This window comes from Rhea pennata, chromosome 2 (genome assembly GCF_028389875.1).
Source record: "Rhea pennata isolate bPtePen1 chromosome 2, bPtePen1.pri, whole genome shotgun sequence".
NCBI classification, from domain to species: domain Eukaryota; kingdom Metazoa; phylum Chordata; class Aves; order Rheiformes; family Rheidae; genus Rhea; species Rhea pennata.
This window is the reverse complement of record NC_084664.1, coordinates 26,501,900-26,517,118: the sequence shown is the minus strand read 5'-3', so window position 1 is coordinate 26,517,118 and position 15,219 is coordinate 26,501,900. Positions and strand designations below refer to the sequence as shown.

The 15,219-nt window shown below is 39.9% G+C and overlaps 1 protein-coding gene across 2 annotated transcripts; it reads left to right on the top strand.

Moving 5' to 3' along the window:
* Nucleotides 1-1,548: 1,548 nt before the first annotated feature.
* On the top strand, nucleotides 1,549-13,955 carry SAMD9 (sterile alpha motif domain containing 9). Of its 2 annotated transcripts, none has more exons than XM_062569127.1 (2): nucleotides 1,549-1,702; nucleotides 7,973-13,955. In XM_062569127.1, the coding sequence occupies exon 2, from the start codon at nucleotides 7,974-7,976 to the stop codon at nucleotides 12,756-12,758; it is 4,785 nt and encodes a 1,594-aa protein (XP_062425111.1). In that variant the 5' UTR covers nucleotides 1,549-1,702; nucleotide 7,973; the 3' UTR covers nucleotides 12,759-13,955. The 2 variants fall into 2 exon arrangements, with proteins under 2 accessions (XP_062425111.1, XP_062425110.1); XM_062569126.1 differs by lacking the exon at nucleotides 1,549-1,702 and adding an exon at nucleotides 2,846-2,867.
* Nucleotides 13,956-15,219: the final 1,264 nt, after the last annotated feature.

Below are 15,219 nucleotides of genomic sequence, written 5' to 3'. Positions count from 1 at the left end.
AGTTTGTATCCCTTCAGGCTGGCATGAGACTATATGGGAGTGTTCAGTGTTTAGCTGTATCACTCCATCTGCTGCAGACACCTTCCTGAAAATCGCAACAGTTGGGGATTCAACATGGTGATACAATTTTTCTCATAAGAATTTATGCAGTAGAGGAACAGTGTAATGCTAGAACTTAAGAAATATGTGTAGCTTAAATAGACGGAAAATGGAAAGGCAATAGTATTATCATCAGCATTGCCGCCTGGAGGAGATGCTGGTTTCTCCACAGCAGGCTTTGTGGTGGCCGGAGATGCCGTTTGCTTTCTAAAACAACTCACTGGCCTGAGGCTTTGATCAGAAGATCTTTTTATAATAAAAGATCACATCTTGCAGTACCCTGCTGACCTCATCTAGTTGTTCTCAGAGCAGACATCATTCTGAAGGATTTGAAAACTCTTCATACATGAGATCAAACACACAGCATAAATCTGCTGGCACAAGCGCTCTTGCTGCCACCCTTCTCAATAACTACCATCTAAGGATTGTCACTGTCTTCCTTAGGTGCCAGCTGTTTATCATGGCCAGTCAAGTCAGTCAGTGGCAATGGATGAAAAAACAGGGTAGTGACAATGATCAGTGGAAGAGGGTATTACAAGACTGGTGATAGCACTGTGAAACATTGGAAGCAGAAGCAACCAATCCCAGGGTATTTTTGCACACACACACACACACACACAAAAAAAAAAAAGAAAAAAAAAAAAAAAGTTCAGATAGTGTTGGAGGATTATGCAAGGTTCCATACAAGCACACTGCCTAAAGGAAAATATCTCTGGAGTAAACTATTGAAGAACTATATCTAAGCTACATTTCAAATGGAACTGTCTGTATGCTCCAGAGAGGGAGCCCAGGAATAGACTAACATACATGCAGTGTGGAAAAGTAAGCAATGAAGACCTAAGAGCAGATCAGTATGGCTGGATATTCAAAAGCACCTGTACCATAGAACCACATCTCCCAGAAGTGTCTACTGTATTTCCTTTTTTTCTCTTGCTACAAGAAAGTTCTGCTGGCTTAAGCTCACATGGCTAATTAATTGCGTATTGTTAGATGTATTGCTCAGAGGTGTTGTGTAATTTCCCAGATAGTGGCTCAAGATAGTTTTTTGTTTTAATAAAAGTATTTTAATAAGGGTATTCTAGTATATAATTCTTTAATGAAATTCCTGGAAAATGACGATGGTTCCACAAATAGTTAGGAACAGGCAGACCAGATACAATGTTTCATTTGTAAAAGAAGAAGCCAAGGAGGAGGAGAGAAGTGGAGTCCTCCTAAACACCCCACATCTGTTTCCTCCTGTCCTCAGCTTCTGACGTGCCCAGTGTAACTTCAGCATCTCAGACACAGCACTGGAAGGGTAGACTAGGAGTATAGGAGGAAAAGGTAGGGAATTACAAATATTCTCTAGTAGGAGTTGCTATTTCTCTCTCCTAGAGGTGGGTGTTTACCATTGGGCAAACCTGATCATATGACTACAGATGTTCATTCCCTCTCACTACTTCTGCCGGTCAGACTTCTGTTAGAAGTTTATAAACTAACTTTATTTTCTTTTCATGGTTTAGAAAAGGAATTCAGTCAAATTTTAGCTGTTGTGTTTCCTACTTGAACAAAACACATTTATTGAACAACCACAGGGAAAAAACTGCAGAGCAGAACAGTCGTGGTAAGTACATGTATCTTTACTTACGGGCTGGAATATTTTATGAAGAGCTGATGGCTTAGTCGGATACCATTTCTTTTTTCTGAGACATTAATTTTATATATGAGAGGATCTGCAACATACTAAGACAAACTATTTCATAATTTATGTCTTCTGAATCTTCTGTTAAACTTTTGCACATGAAATGTGGCTGTTACAAGATTGCAGTGAAATAATCCCAAGGAACATGCTCTCATTAGAAATTATTTTGCAGAAATAAAGTGGTAGAGTTGGTTTCATGCTGGTAGAGTGGTTCCACACTGGAAAAGATCATCCTTAAAATATTTCAGATGGCCAGAATCATTATCTAGCCAGTAAGGTGCAACTTAGAAACATCGCATCAAGACTAGGAAATGAAAGTATCTCATTCTGGAGCTTTCTCTCATTGTGGGGATTCCAAACAGTTAAACATGGAATAACTGCTTTTAAAGTAGATAAAAATATTTGCTTTTATGTAAGAATAAATTGTGTCTGTATTACAGATAATAATTTTGGTGGGTATAAAAATCATACTTTTACATTGCTGGGCTGAACACAGTCTCGGAATCAAAGAAGTGCTTTGGTTTCAGTTTCTTTTCTCAGCTTCTTGGTATTCTGGGTGGAGTTACTGGTGAATATGATAGCAATCTAAGTTTTGGAATAAAACCAAACAGTGAAGTTATCCCTCTCTCCCTCCCCTCAATATCATTATAATATGTGTTTACTATGCTATTTATGAACAATTCTAGAGCATGTCGTTTTCAGTATGGCATTTTAAAGAACTAGGACCTGGTTTTCCTGTGAGCAAAGGGGAGGGTCCATGAAGAGAAAAGGCAGCAGTAGCTCAGCTGCAAGCTTCCCTGGACTATAAAACCTCTTTCATCTCTACTCTTACGGTTCATTAGTTAAATCAGGAGGCCATTTGGCCAAAGATAAGATTGATGCTTTCTAGCACAAGTTATGAGGAATCTTTATCATTACTTCTCACTAAATACTGGCTTTAGAAAATCAAATGATAGATTGAGGAAGGCATGTTGCTAGGGTAGCTTAGATAACCAAGGCTTCTTTTATTTCAGGAAACAAAATTTCTTCACTGAAAATTCTAAGACGTCATTTTGTCTCCAGAAGACTCAGTTCCAAATATGAAAAGGTACATGCAGTAGACTACTACCACTAATGCAGCAACTGTAACCTGCTGCAAATCCATAACAAAGTAATAATTTCAGATAAATGAATATAATTCTCCCAAAGGAAACATAAGGATAAAGTAAAATTATATACTTCTAAAGGAAATTTATTATTTTATTCCACCCCTTTTTTGAAAGCTTTTGCAAAAAGTCTGCTTTTGCTAAATCCAAGTGGATTGCAAGATGCTCTTCTCCCTGTCTTAGAGATTAAACAAAGTCTGAGTTCTAATTCTGTCTGCTAGGCATTTGACAAGCTTCATTGCAGAACACACCAAAAACTTCAAGCAATCAGGAAAGATGCTATTTCATAAATCCTTGTCTTTGTGCTTTCTCCCTTATATTGAAGAGTAGATATGATAGCTGAGCATCTGTCTAATGTTTACCCACTGTAGTGAAAAAGCTGAGGTGATTTGCAGTAGAATAAACCTTCTGCAGATTAGGTAGTTCCTCCAAGGTGCATTTACCTATTCAGGTGTTTTTAGGCAAAGTGCTGCTGCTTTCTTTAATTTGATAACACAGTACAAGATATACTTTTCTGCTGCTTGATCCCCCTAGCTCATTAAATATTAGACCCATCACTACTTCAAAAACTGTATACAAAAAAGTCAAAAGCATGGTTTGTTACTTGGGGGATTCAGCTATTAATGGATCATGTCAACACATATCAGCTCTATGTCTTAAAGTTCATTTTTTAAAAAAAGCTGTTTCTACTGACAGTGATTGTTCAGTTGCTTATGCTCTTGCACCATCATTGTGCCGCCAACTTTTACTTCTGCTAGGACAAGGGCTTACAGCTGACAGCAGCACAGTGGCAAAGATGGCAGGAACAGAAGTAATGCCAGGGGAAGCAGCAGCAGGACAGGAAGAAGGAGTGGGTGTGGTGAGGAGGCTACGGAGCCTGAGACAGGACAAGGCTGCTGGTGGAGTAGGTCCCATGTCAGAGGAACACTTTCATAACTTCTGAAAGGGTTGTATACCAAGGATTTGATATTATTATCTCATCATGGGTTATCCTAGGATCTGTACCCAGTATAACTTCTCTTTTGCTTTAAGAAAGGAAAAACAGAGCAGCTTTTACCAGAATGCTAGGATATTTAGAGTTGGGAGGTGGCATTTTCATAAGAGACTGCTATCATCAGGTAGCTAAATCACACTGTCTTTCAGGTTTTTTCCTCAGTTTTGACAGTGGTACTTTCAGGCAAAATAGCAACTGACAACCCCAGCTCACAGTTATATCAAGATATGTATTTCTGAGGGAGAATGTCAGAGTTAGTTTGATCTGTGAAGTCCATACTCACATACTTACAGAATCACAGAATAGTTGAGGTTGGAAGGAACCTCTGGAGTCCAACCACCTGCTCAAGCAAGGTCACCTAGAGAACATTGCATAGGACCATGTCTAGGCAGGTTTTCAGTATCTCCAGAGAAGGAGACTCCACAACCTCTCTGGGCAGCCTGTTCCACTGCACTGTCACCCTCACAGTAAAGAAGTTTTTCCGCATATTCAACTGGAACTTCTTGTGTTTCAGTTTCTGCCTGTTGCCTTTCGGCCTATCGCTGGGCACCAATGAAAACAGTCTGGCTCCATCCTCTTGAAACACTTTCTTAAGATACTTATCTACATTGATAAGATCCCCACTCAATCTTCTCTTCTGCAAGGTAAAGAGGCACAGCTCTCACAGCCTTTCTTCACAGGGGAGATGTCCCAGTCCCTTAATCATCTTCACAGCTGGACGCTCTCTTCCTGTTTCTGTACCTGTTTCTCTTGTACTGGGGAGCCCAGAACTGGACACCGTACTCCAGATGTGGCCTCACTAGTGCTGAGTAGAGGGGCAGGATCACCTCCCTCGACCTGCTGGCACCACTCTCCCTAATGCAGCCCAGGATACTGTTGGCCTTCTTGGCCACGAGGGCCCGTTGCTGGCTCATGCTTAACCTGTTGGCCACCAGGACTCCCAGGTCCTTCTCCACAGGGCTGCTTTGCAACAGGTCAGTCCCCAGCCTGTAAGGGTGCCTGGGGTTATTCTTCCCTAGGTGCAGGACCTTGCCCTTCCCCTTTTTGAACTTCATGAAGTTCCTCTCCACTCAACTCTCCAGCCTGTACCTGCAGCTCTCTCTGAATGACAGCAGCACCTTCTGATGCATCAGGCCACTGCTCCCGGTTTGGTATTGTCAGCAAACTTGCTGAGGAGGCACTCTGTCCCCTCATCCAGGTCACTGACGAGTAAGTTGAACAAGACTGGCCCCAGTACTGACCCTTGGGGGCCACCGCTAGCTACAGGCCTCCACCTAGACTCTGCGCTGCTGATCACAACCCTCAGAGCTCTGCCTTTCAGCCAGTTCTAAATCCACCTCGCTCTCCACTCACATAACCCACGCTTCCTGAGCTTACCTAGGGGGTTGTTATGGGAGACAGTGTCAAAAGCCTTGCTCAAGTCAAGGCAGGCAACATCTGCTCTTGCCGCATCCAGTCAGCCAGTGATTCCATCACAGAAGGCTATCAGATTGGTTAAGTATGGTTTCCCCTTGGTGAATCCAGGCTGACTGCTCCCGATCACCTTCTTTCCCTCCACTTGCTTAGAGAGGACATTCAGGATGAGCTGTTCCATCACCCTTCCGGGGATGGAGGTGAGGCTGACTGGCCTGTAGTTTCTTGTGTCCTCCTTCTTGCCCTTTTTGAAGACTGCAGTGACACTGGCTTTCTTCCAGTCCTCAGGTACCTCTCCAGTTCTCCATGACCTTTCAAAGACAATGGAGACTGTCCTAGCAACACCACCTCCCTCAGCACTCGTGGGTGCATCCCATCAGGGCGCATGGATCCGTGGATGTCAGGTTTGCCTAAATGATCTCTGACCAGTCGTCCTTGAGCAAGGGCAAGTCTTCCTTTCTCCAGACTTTCCCTCTTGTCTCCAGGGTCTGGGATTCCTGAGGGCTGCCCTTAGCAGTAAAGACTGAAGCAAAGAAGGCATTCGGTAACTCTGTGCAGCTTCCCTGTATCCTTCGTCACCAGGGCACCCACCACATTCAGCAGCGGGCCCACATTTTCCCTCGTCTTCCTTTTACTACTGATGTATTTGACGAAGCCGTTCTTGTTGTCCTTGACGTCTCTTGCCAGATTTAATTGCAAACAGGCCTTCGCCTTCCTTCTTGCATCCCTGCATACTCTGACCCTGTTCCTATATTCATCCGTGTGGCCTGTCCCTTCTTCCACATTCTGTGTACTTTCCTCTTCTGTTTGAGCTTGGCCAGGAGCTCCTTGCTCATCCATACAGGCCTTTGCTGGACCTCTTACTCATAGGGATGCACCGCTTTTGAGCTTGGAGTAAGCGATACTTGAATATTAACCAGCTCTCCTGGACCGCCCTTCCTTCTAGGGCCCTATCCCATGGGATTCCTCCCAGCAGGGCCCTGAAGAGGCCAAAGTTTGCTCTCCTGAAGTCCAGGGTTGTGAGCTTATTGCCCTGCTTCCTCCATGCAGGATCCTGACCTCCACCACCTCATGGTCACTGCAGCCAAGCGGCCCCCAGCCACCACTCTCTCACATAAAGGGCAACTCCACCACCTTGCCTTTCTGGCCTGTCTTTCCGAAAAAGCATGTAGCCATCTATGACAGCGTTGCAGTCATGCGAGCTGTCCTATCTCACCATGTCTCTGTAACTGCAATGAGATCATGGTCCTGCGATGCACAAAGATCTCTAATTCTTCCTGTTTGTTCCCCATGCTGTGTGAATTGGTATACAGGCATTTCAGAGAGGTAATCAACCATGCAGGTTTCCCAGGAGGGATGCAAGATGATCCTCCATACTCACGTCTCTTGTGCTGTTCCCCAGCTGCATGCATCTGCTGGAGGCGTCCCAACTTGAGCTGCATTTTGCTGACTACACTGTATCTATAACTCTCCCTGTCTCCCACATTTCCTAGTTTAAAGCCCTCCGTACCAGGAGGCTGGCCAACCTGTTGGTAAGGACCTGCATTCCTTGCTCAGTGAGGCACTCATCACCCTCTGCTTCCTAAATGAAACCCTCTCTCTCTTTATGCATCAACTGGTCAAGAATGCGTGCATTTTGTAAACTGGTGGATGTGAGCTTTGTTAGTTCTCCTACAATGCAATTAGATAATGCAGAGTGCTCAATAATGTGGCTTGGTAGTAGATAGGACTCTATAGTTTGGGCTTGCCTCTACTCTTTCATGTTCCACTGTTTCTGTTTGACTCCAAAAACCAGGCGGAGTTCATTTACATGAACTGCAAAATACCACGAAAGCAATCCTTGCAGCACCCTGCAATTGCCCTGCATCTAGTAACCATGTGGGACAATTAACAAGTATTAGTTCTGCTTATGAGTTTATGCTGCTGTAAGTCAGAATTATGCTACTAAGATGAAGCACTTTTATCGTTGTGAAACTAACTTAAGTGGGAAAAAACATCTCTGCAAATGTTGCTTCACTACTTGATTTTGTGTAATCTGAGAAACTTTAATGTATGCAAAAGGTGCTGAAGCAGAGTACCGAAAAGATTTTCCTCTCATTTGTAAAATAGCCACAACAAAGTAAATACAACTGTACATTTCCTCTCCAGTGTCTGTTCACAGTATTATTCATATTCTGTACTTGACCACATCTAAGGGTCAGGCTGAATCCAGAAAGTTGCATTTCTGTGTGCATTTGATTTTAATTCTCCACAAAACTGCAAACTTAATGAGAGCCTGTTGTGATAGTATTTTGTGTCCAACAGACCATATGACCACAAACAGGCATCAGTCACAATTGTTGTGTAGTGTCACAGAACCAATTCTTTTTGTTGCAGAACTGATTTAAAAACAAGATTAAAATAAAATTAGTCTTTAAGAATATTAAAATCTGTATCTTAGAAGTAGCTAATGCCTTATATATGATTTAAGTTCACATTCTGCCTGTGTTCCCTAGATCAACTGAACTAGTATATTCCATGTAGCAGGTTACACTAGTGAAGAAATTAATGGTAGGTAACAGCAAGGAAAAATGTGTTATTCATTTAATAGGCTACATAAAACAAGTTTTTAGTAATGTTGGGTTTTTTTTTTCTTTAAAGAATGGAAAATGTTAACACTGAAGAAAATGAGAAATCAAAGTTATATCAAAATGTTGACAACTGGACAAAAGAGCAAGTTAGACAATGGGCAATTGAAGTTGTTAAGATTGACGAGAAGTATGCAGAAATTCTGTTTAAGCAAGACGTGAGTGGTTCTACTTTGAGACTGCTAACCAAAAAGAATCTTGTAGATATGGGCATAACTCATGGGCCGGCACTTCAAATTATTCATGTCCTGAGACAGAATAACATTCTACCTGAAAGTTCAAACCAAGCTGTAGAACAAGAAGACACTAAACATGGTTTTGATGACAAAGGAGAAGACAAAGAAATTGCAAAGAGTGAGCATAAGAAGAAACACATGTCATTTAATCCCAGTATATCACAGAACTCTAAGACTGAGCCCCTAGAAGACAAAGTAGCAAAAAAGTCAGATGGCGAAGAGACTATTTCAGGGAACTCACAGTCAAGCAACCAGCACCCAACCAGAAAGACTTGTATGCCACATCCTTTTGATAATTTCAGTGATGGTTTTCAATATATACACCACAATATTCTTAACATACCTGAAACAGGACCGCTCAATCTCATTGATCCAGCACATGAATTCAAATTACTCACCAACACAGATAAAGCACAAGAAGAAAACATTCTAATGAAATTTAGCAATGAAATCTTTAGATTTGCTGCAGCCTGCATGAATTCTCGCACAAATGGTACTATCCATTTTGGAGTTCGTGATAATCCACATGGGGAAATTGAAGGAATAAAAGTTACCAACAGAGCAGTATATATTGACCATTTTAATAAATACATTGGAAAGTACTTTCCTGAGAACTGTGTCAAGATTGCAAAAGCTTGCATTAGAGAACCTAGATTTGTGGAAATATTAGTACAAAATGGAACTCTATCAGATACATTTGTCATTGAAATAGATGTAATTCCAAAACACCTTTTCTGTGGTACAAAATACTTCTCAACCTACACATATGAATACAAAGGTCGGAGCTGGAAAAAGGCTTTCTTCGTCCGGGATGGAGCTAGTTCCAAAAATATCATTGACAATTCAAAAGAATTAGAATCGTTTAAATCTAACATAACATTTGTAGCAGATTCTCGTAAAAATGCAGAAGAAAAATCTCTCTTAAGGCAAAAGAAGATAGAGGATGAAGGACTAAAACTAGTTAGTCTGCTCACTGGTAACAAGGACTTGCTAGAGGACTCTTATTATGACTACTACATTTTAGTAAAAAACAAGTGCCATTCAAATCAAATAGTGCACTTAGACTTTTTGAAGGAAATAAAATGGTTTGCTGTGCTTGACTTCGATTTTGAATCAGAAACAAATGGTCTATTCAAAATTTACCAAAAAAATCGAAATGCCAAACTTCGCTTTCCAGAACATTATCAAAACAAAGATGGTTCTGTTTCTGAACAGGCTGAAAAGCTGAATCTGCATCAGGAAACCAACTGGATTTTCTGCAATGGTAAATCAGGCTTCGAAGGCAATAAGCACCCGCCGTTAGATCCTCTTTCCTGGCAACGAGATAGAGCTGCTGATGTCAGAAAACTGATTTCATTTCTTTCACACAAAGATGTAAAACAGAGTGGGAAGTTTTTAGTAGTGTTTCTTTTACTCTCCACAGTGGAAGAGTCAATGGATCCCATTACTGAGACATTTATTACATTTTACCAAGAATTAAAGGGACTAGAAGAGATGCTCTGCATTTGCACTGGCCCACATACATATCAGCGATGGAAAGATCTTTTGCGTGCTAGAGGCGTTAGTGATGAAGAGCTTTCAGCCAAATGTGTTTCTAATTTAACCCTAGAAATGGTAAATGGTACCATCATAAAATTAAAATCAGCTACACGATCTTCTGAAAGACTTCTACCCTCTGCTGGTTGTTCTACTGTTCTTCTAAAGAGGGAAGAAGACTCCATGGAAGCATTAGAAATCCTTTGTGTAAATGAATGCAAAGACACAGAGATAGAGAAAGATGCAGAGCAATTTAGAAAATTCCTGAAAGAACGTGAAGAAGATTTTTATCGAGGTGGTAAAGTGTCATGGTGGAATTTTTATTTCTCTTCTGAAAAATATACGTCAGATTTTATCAAAAGGGAAGGTTATGAAAAGCTCAAACAGCTAGTTATGACTTCATCTAGCAGTACTAATGAATCACCTGTAAAAATTATTAACCTTTACCACCATCCAGGTTGTGGTGGGACCACATTAGCTATGCACATCCTCTGGGATCTCCGGAAGCAATTCAGATGTGTTGTTCTGAAAAATAAAACACATGATTTTGAAGCACAGCTGACAACTTTAATCACCTATGGAGCAAACAATTCTACAGGCTATATACCAGTGTTACTTCTTGTGGATGATTTTGAAGAGCAAGAAAACGTCTACATTCTGCAGAAAGAAATTCAGAAAGCTATAACAGAAAAACACATTCATTGTGCAAATCCTTTAGTGATCATTCTAAATTGTATGAGATCTCAGAATCCTGATGAAAATGCGACTATCAATTGCTTGAACAGTATTTCTCTAAAACATCTACTTTCTCCAAAAGAGCAAAGGGCTTTTGAGCAGAAACTAAAAGATATTGAAAAGCATCATTCAAATCCTGACAATTTCTATTCATTTATGATTATGAAGAAAAATTTTGATCCACAGTACATTGAAACAGTGGTAAAAAATACTTTGAATAACCTGGATATTTCCACTAAACAAGTACAGCTTATTTACTATTTAGTATTATTAAACTCTTATGTAAATACATCTACAATTTCCATATCACTATGTGAAGAATTCTTAGGAATTAGTTCTCGAGAGCTTGGCTGCAATAAAGATAAGCTTATAGAAAAGATGGGAATTTGTTCCAATATTCTCAGATATACTCAGATACAGGAATGCACAAGCTACAGAGGTCTACGTATCATTCACCCCTTGATAGCATGTCGCTGTCTAATAGAATTGAAACTAACCTATGACTTGTCCAAAAGTGAAATTACTTTGCGATTATTGAAAGAGGATTTATTTTATGAGACTTCATCAAAGAAAGACAAACTTATTCGTGATATACAAACCATGCTGATCACTAGACAGCGTAAGGAGCACGGTGATGAGTCAGATACATTGTTTTCCCCGTTAATTGAAGCCATTCATAAGGAGGAAAAGTGTGCTAAAGTGGAATGTGTGTTGAAACAAGCATCCACTACATTTAAGAAAAATAGTGTAATTTGCCAAGCTTTAGCAAGATACTTCTATATTAAAGAAAAGAATTTTCAGTCTGCATTGCACTGGGCCAAAGAAGCCAAAGAAAGGGCACCACACAATTCATACATATCAGATACATTAGGTCAAGTCTATAAAAGTAAGCTAAGATACTACGTAGAGCAAAAAACAAAGAGTGCAGACATGACAACTGAGGAACTGAAATATATGCTGGAACTTGCTCAGAATGCCTCACAGGCTTTCAGAGAATCTCAGCAGCAAGCTGAAAATGCAGACACTGAACAAAATTTGCAGCACCTAAAGCTTAAAAGAAAGTTTCATACATATAATACTGCTGGTTATCAGGGAGAAATAGAAACTTGTCTTTATGTTATTGATATCCTTCAGCTTGTTCCTTTTTTCGGAAAAGACTTGTGGTGTAGAAAAAACATGGCATTATATCTATCAGGAAATAGTGATTCGAAGACAGTTATCCCTGCCACAGAGTGTGAAATGTTTGAGGCCCTTACACCCTATTCCAATTTTTTAAATAAACTGCAGTCACGTTTGAAAAGGGCATTTGACTTTTTTCAAGACTACTTTGTCTTTTTCAAAACACAGACCAATGAAAAAGAAATTATAGAAGCAAAAATATATGAGAAGGTTCAAGAATGTTTTACCAGATACATAAGAGTATTCTGCGATTACAGTTTTGAGCAACTGAAAAATGAACAGGTCTCAAAGTGGTCCTTGCCTCGGCGCAGGAAAGCATATCAGTACAGTCTGGAGTCTTCTAAAGCAGACTCATTTTCTGGACTTTTGGAATACCTCCACAGAAATCACAGAAATGCTGACAGACAACTAGAAGACATAGTAGATGCATATGAATTTTTGTGTGAGGAGACTTCAGAAGCAACTCTGAAAGAAAAACAGAATTTGATTTTGGCAAATGTTATTCTCAGGTGCATTAAACCTAAATACACCAACACGGATCCTTTTCAGGAGCTGAGAAATCAGCTTCAAAATATCCTACTGAAAGAGGAAGTGACTTCACAGTGTGTAGAGACTTTCTTCCTAGCCTCCTTGTTGTTCTGGCCTGAAAATAGAAAACAACAAAGTGAAGACTCCAGGAAAATGGCAAACTATGTTATGCGTTTAAAGGACTCTTTCAAAGAGCGCTATGGAACCTTGTGTCATTACAAGCTACCTCAGGCTCATTTCTATCTTGGAAAAGGCAGTGGCCTGAAAAAATTTGTTCACAAAGGAAAAATTGATCAGCTATTTAGTTCACTTCCAGACCAGGAATTGAATTCCCTCTGGCAGAGTGAAAATATCTGGAAGGAGAAGGCTGTTCAAAATCTTTTGCTTTCTCTGAACGGAAGAGCTGAGGATAATGTTATCTATGTAGACTATGGCAGTAATGAAACCTTTAGGGTACCAGTGCAGCCGGTTCCTTCATTCCTGTGGAAGAGTGGTCCAAACGTAGAAAGAGTGTCTTTTTACCTTGGATTTTCCATCGCTGGTCTCTTGGCATACAACACTGAAAGCTTGTCATTAAAACAATAGGTATTCCAGCATTGCTGTCACAAGACTTCTTTAGACAGAGCTATCCTTAACATTTTGTCAACAATTGCAAGTGACAACTTCTGATTATCCATTATATTTCATTCCTCATTATGTTAGTCTTTCACTCCCATGCAGAACTGCCTCCCTACTACAATAATCACTGTTTGGATAATCAATCAGACTGAAATATTGGTGCTAGTACTATAAACTTGTCAGAATTGCCAAAAATTCTTCTTTGGTTGCTGTAAACATGAGGAACCATTCAGAAAAGAAAAGATAATTCTACATACTTTGAAAATGTAACGACAAAGTTAAATACCATCTCTTTTAAGAACCCTGCTATCATGCTAGCTTTTTTGCCACTGTTCCTAAGGAAGGATATGTCACTATCCTCATGTTGCTGTGTAAGCAATATATGACCAAAGAAAGTATATTAGAAAACATGTATCCTTTAACATGGCCTGATGCTTCATTGTATCTGCTGTTGGCACAAACATTGAGGAATGAAAAGGCCATTCAGCTGCAAAGCAGCATTTTGTCCTCTGTTGTCATTGCACATACTTGTAATGCAATCCATCTGTATTCTTTCATTATTTTAAATCCCATTGCTTCAAATATTACTTGACAGTGTGCTCTAGGATAGGATTACGCAACATATTTATTCTGCTATAGTGCAGCTCTTCTTTTAGTTGCAAATAGGAAAAAGGAGGTTGAACATATAATCCAGGCTACTGTTTAACTATAGCCAAAATATATTTCTCTTGGTGCCTACCTGTAACAGTGAGTGTCTTTCACTGACCTTACACTTCATGTTATCCTGTATCCACTTTGTTTCTACAGGATGCTTTTATTACCTGCAGTATACTACATGAACTTTTCATAGTAATTCATTATTTGTTATACTTAGTTCTTAGGATATCGATGTACAATTTAACAATCATTGAACTACTTATCTTTCCAAATAAAGTTTTATAGCAAGAAATTTGCCATGTCTTCATTGCAGTTGAAGACTTTGGTCTTCATTTCAGTCAACCACATCTCTTCAGTGACATCTAAGAATTAAAAGGATTTTTTTGTGCTCAAACTCAGACTATCTGTATAGTATGGCTATTTACTAATAAACCTTAGGATTTTGCAGTGTATTACATGCTAGGTACTTCACATGTGTGAATTTACATAAATATAAATTATATTACATGCCTGTGTGAATTTACATAAATATAAATTTTATATTTTCATATATAAGAATGCTTGTTACAAATTGTATTTTATCAGCAGTAGCTCATTAATAAATACAAATATTTGATAACATCTTTAATTGTGTAAAGTATGAACTGTATTTGATTTGATATATATCACATAAAACAGTTGGTAGAATTGTTTTTAAGTAGTATTTCCTATTACTTTCCTTTACTTTGTAAGACCATTTTCTTCTTGCTTCATAACTCTGTTAAAAATCTTTGCATTTTAAAAACTAAATTCTCCCATGCCAAGTAGCTCCCTCAGAATTATTTTGTTAATTAAAGCCAACTGGCTCAGTAACTTCCAAGAGTGTCATATTGCTCATGTTAAACAATTCTACCAGCTTTCTCCAGCCTACTCAGGCATTCTTTTGAGTAGGGTTTTACTGGTAGGAGAGAAAAGGTGAGGGGAAATATTTCTGCAGGAGCCTACTTTCACAAAGTTGCAAGGCCTAAAAAGACTGCCATTTATATATGAGCATATACAAACTTAGATTTTTAACAATGGACTTTATAGACCCAAGGCAGGCCCAGAAGTTGCAGATCTGGGCTGCAAATGGCCGGGTCTAAATTGAGAGCTCACCCCCACGCTTTCAGTGCTGAGCCTGGAAATCTGGAGGAAAGAATCTGATTCAAATGTATAGGAGCGAAAGCCATGCAAGAACATAGGAGGAAGGTGGAGAAGACCAAGAAGCTCCATATGGTTTTTGTGGATCACAGTAACAGAATCTCAGCAGCTCCCTCCTGTGAGTAGCCAGGATCCCCACTGCACCCAAAGTGTATTTGTGGACTCTGAACTCCTATGTAGGGGCAGAAAATCTGAAATCTGCTCTCAGAGGAGTGCAAGGCATCCACAGTCTAGGGGAAGGAAGATGAGGGCACTGAGGCTCCTTCTCCATCTAAATTCAGAGACAGAAGTACAGAGCATGAGGGGACTTCACAACTTCTATTTCTATTAAAGAGTGCTTTAGGGAAACAGATCAGAGCATGGCTGCTGGGATTCAGGACTGGAGCACTGACAGGGACTATGTAGGTAAAGGGGAACAAGAACTGAGAAATATGTAACAGAAGACAGATTTGGTGAACCATGATGCTCAAGAGAAAAGAGGGAACAGAAAAAGCACGAAGTCAGGAAGCAGGAAGGGAGAAAACTGAAGGGAGAAGAAGATGGGGGGGGGGGCAAGACAGGACAGGAAGGGATGGCATGGAAGGGAAGTCTT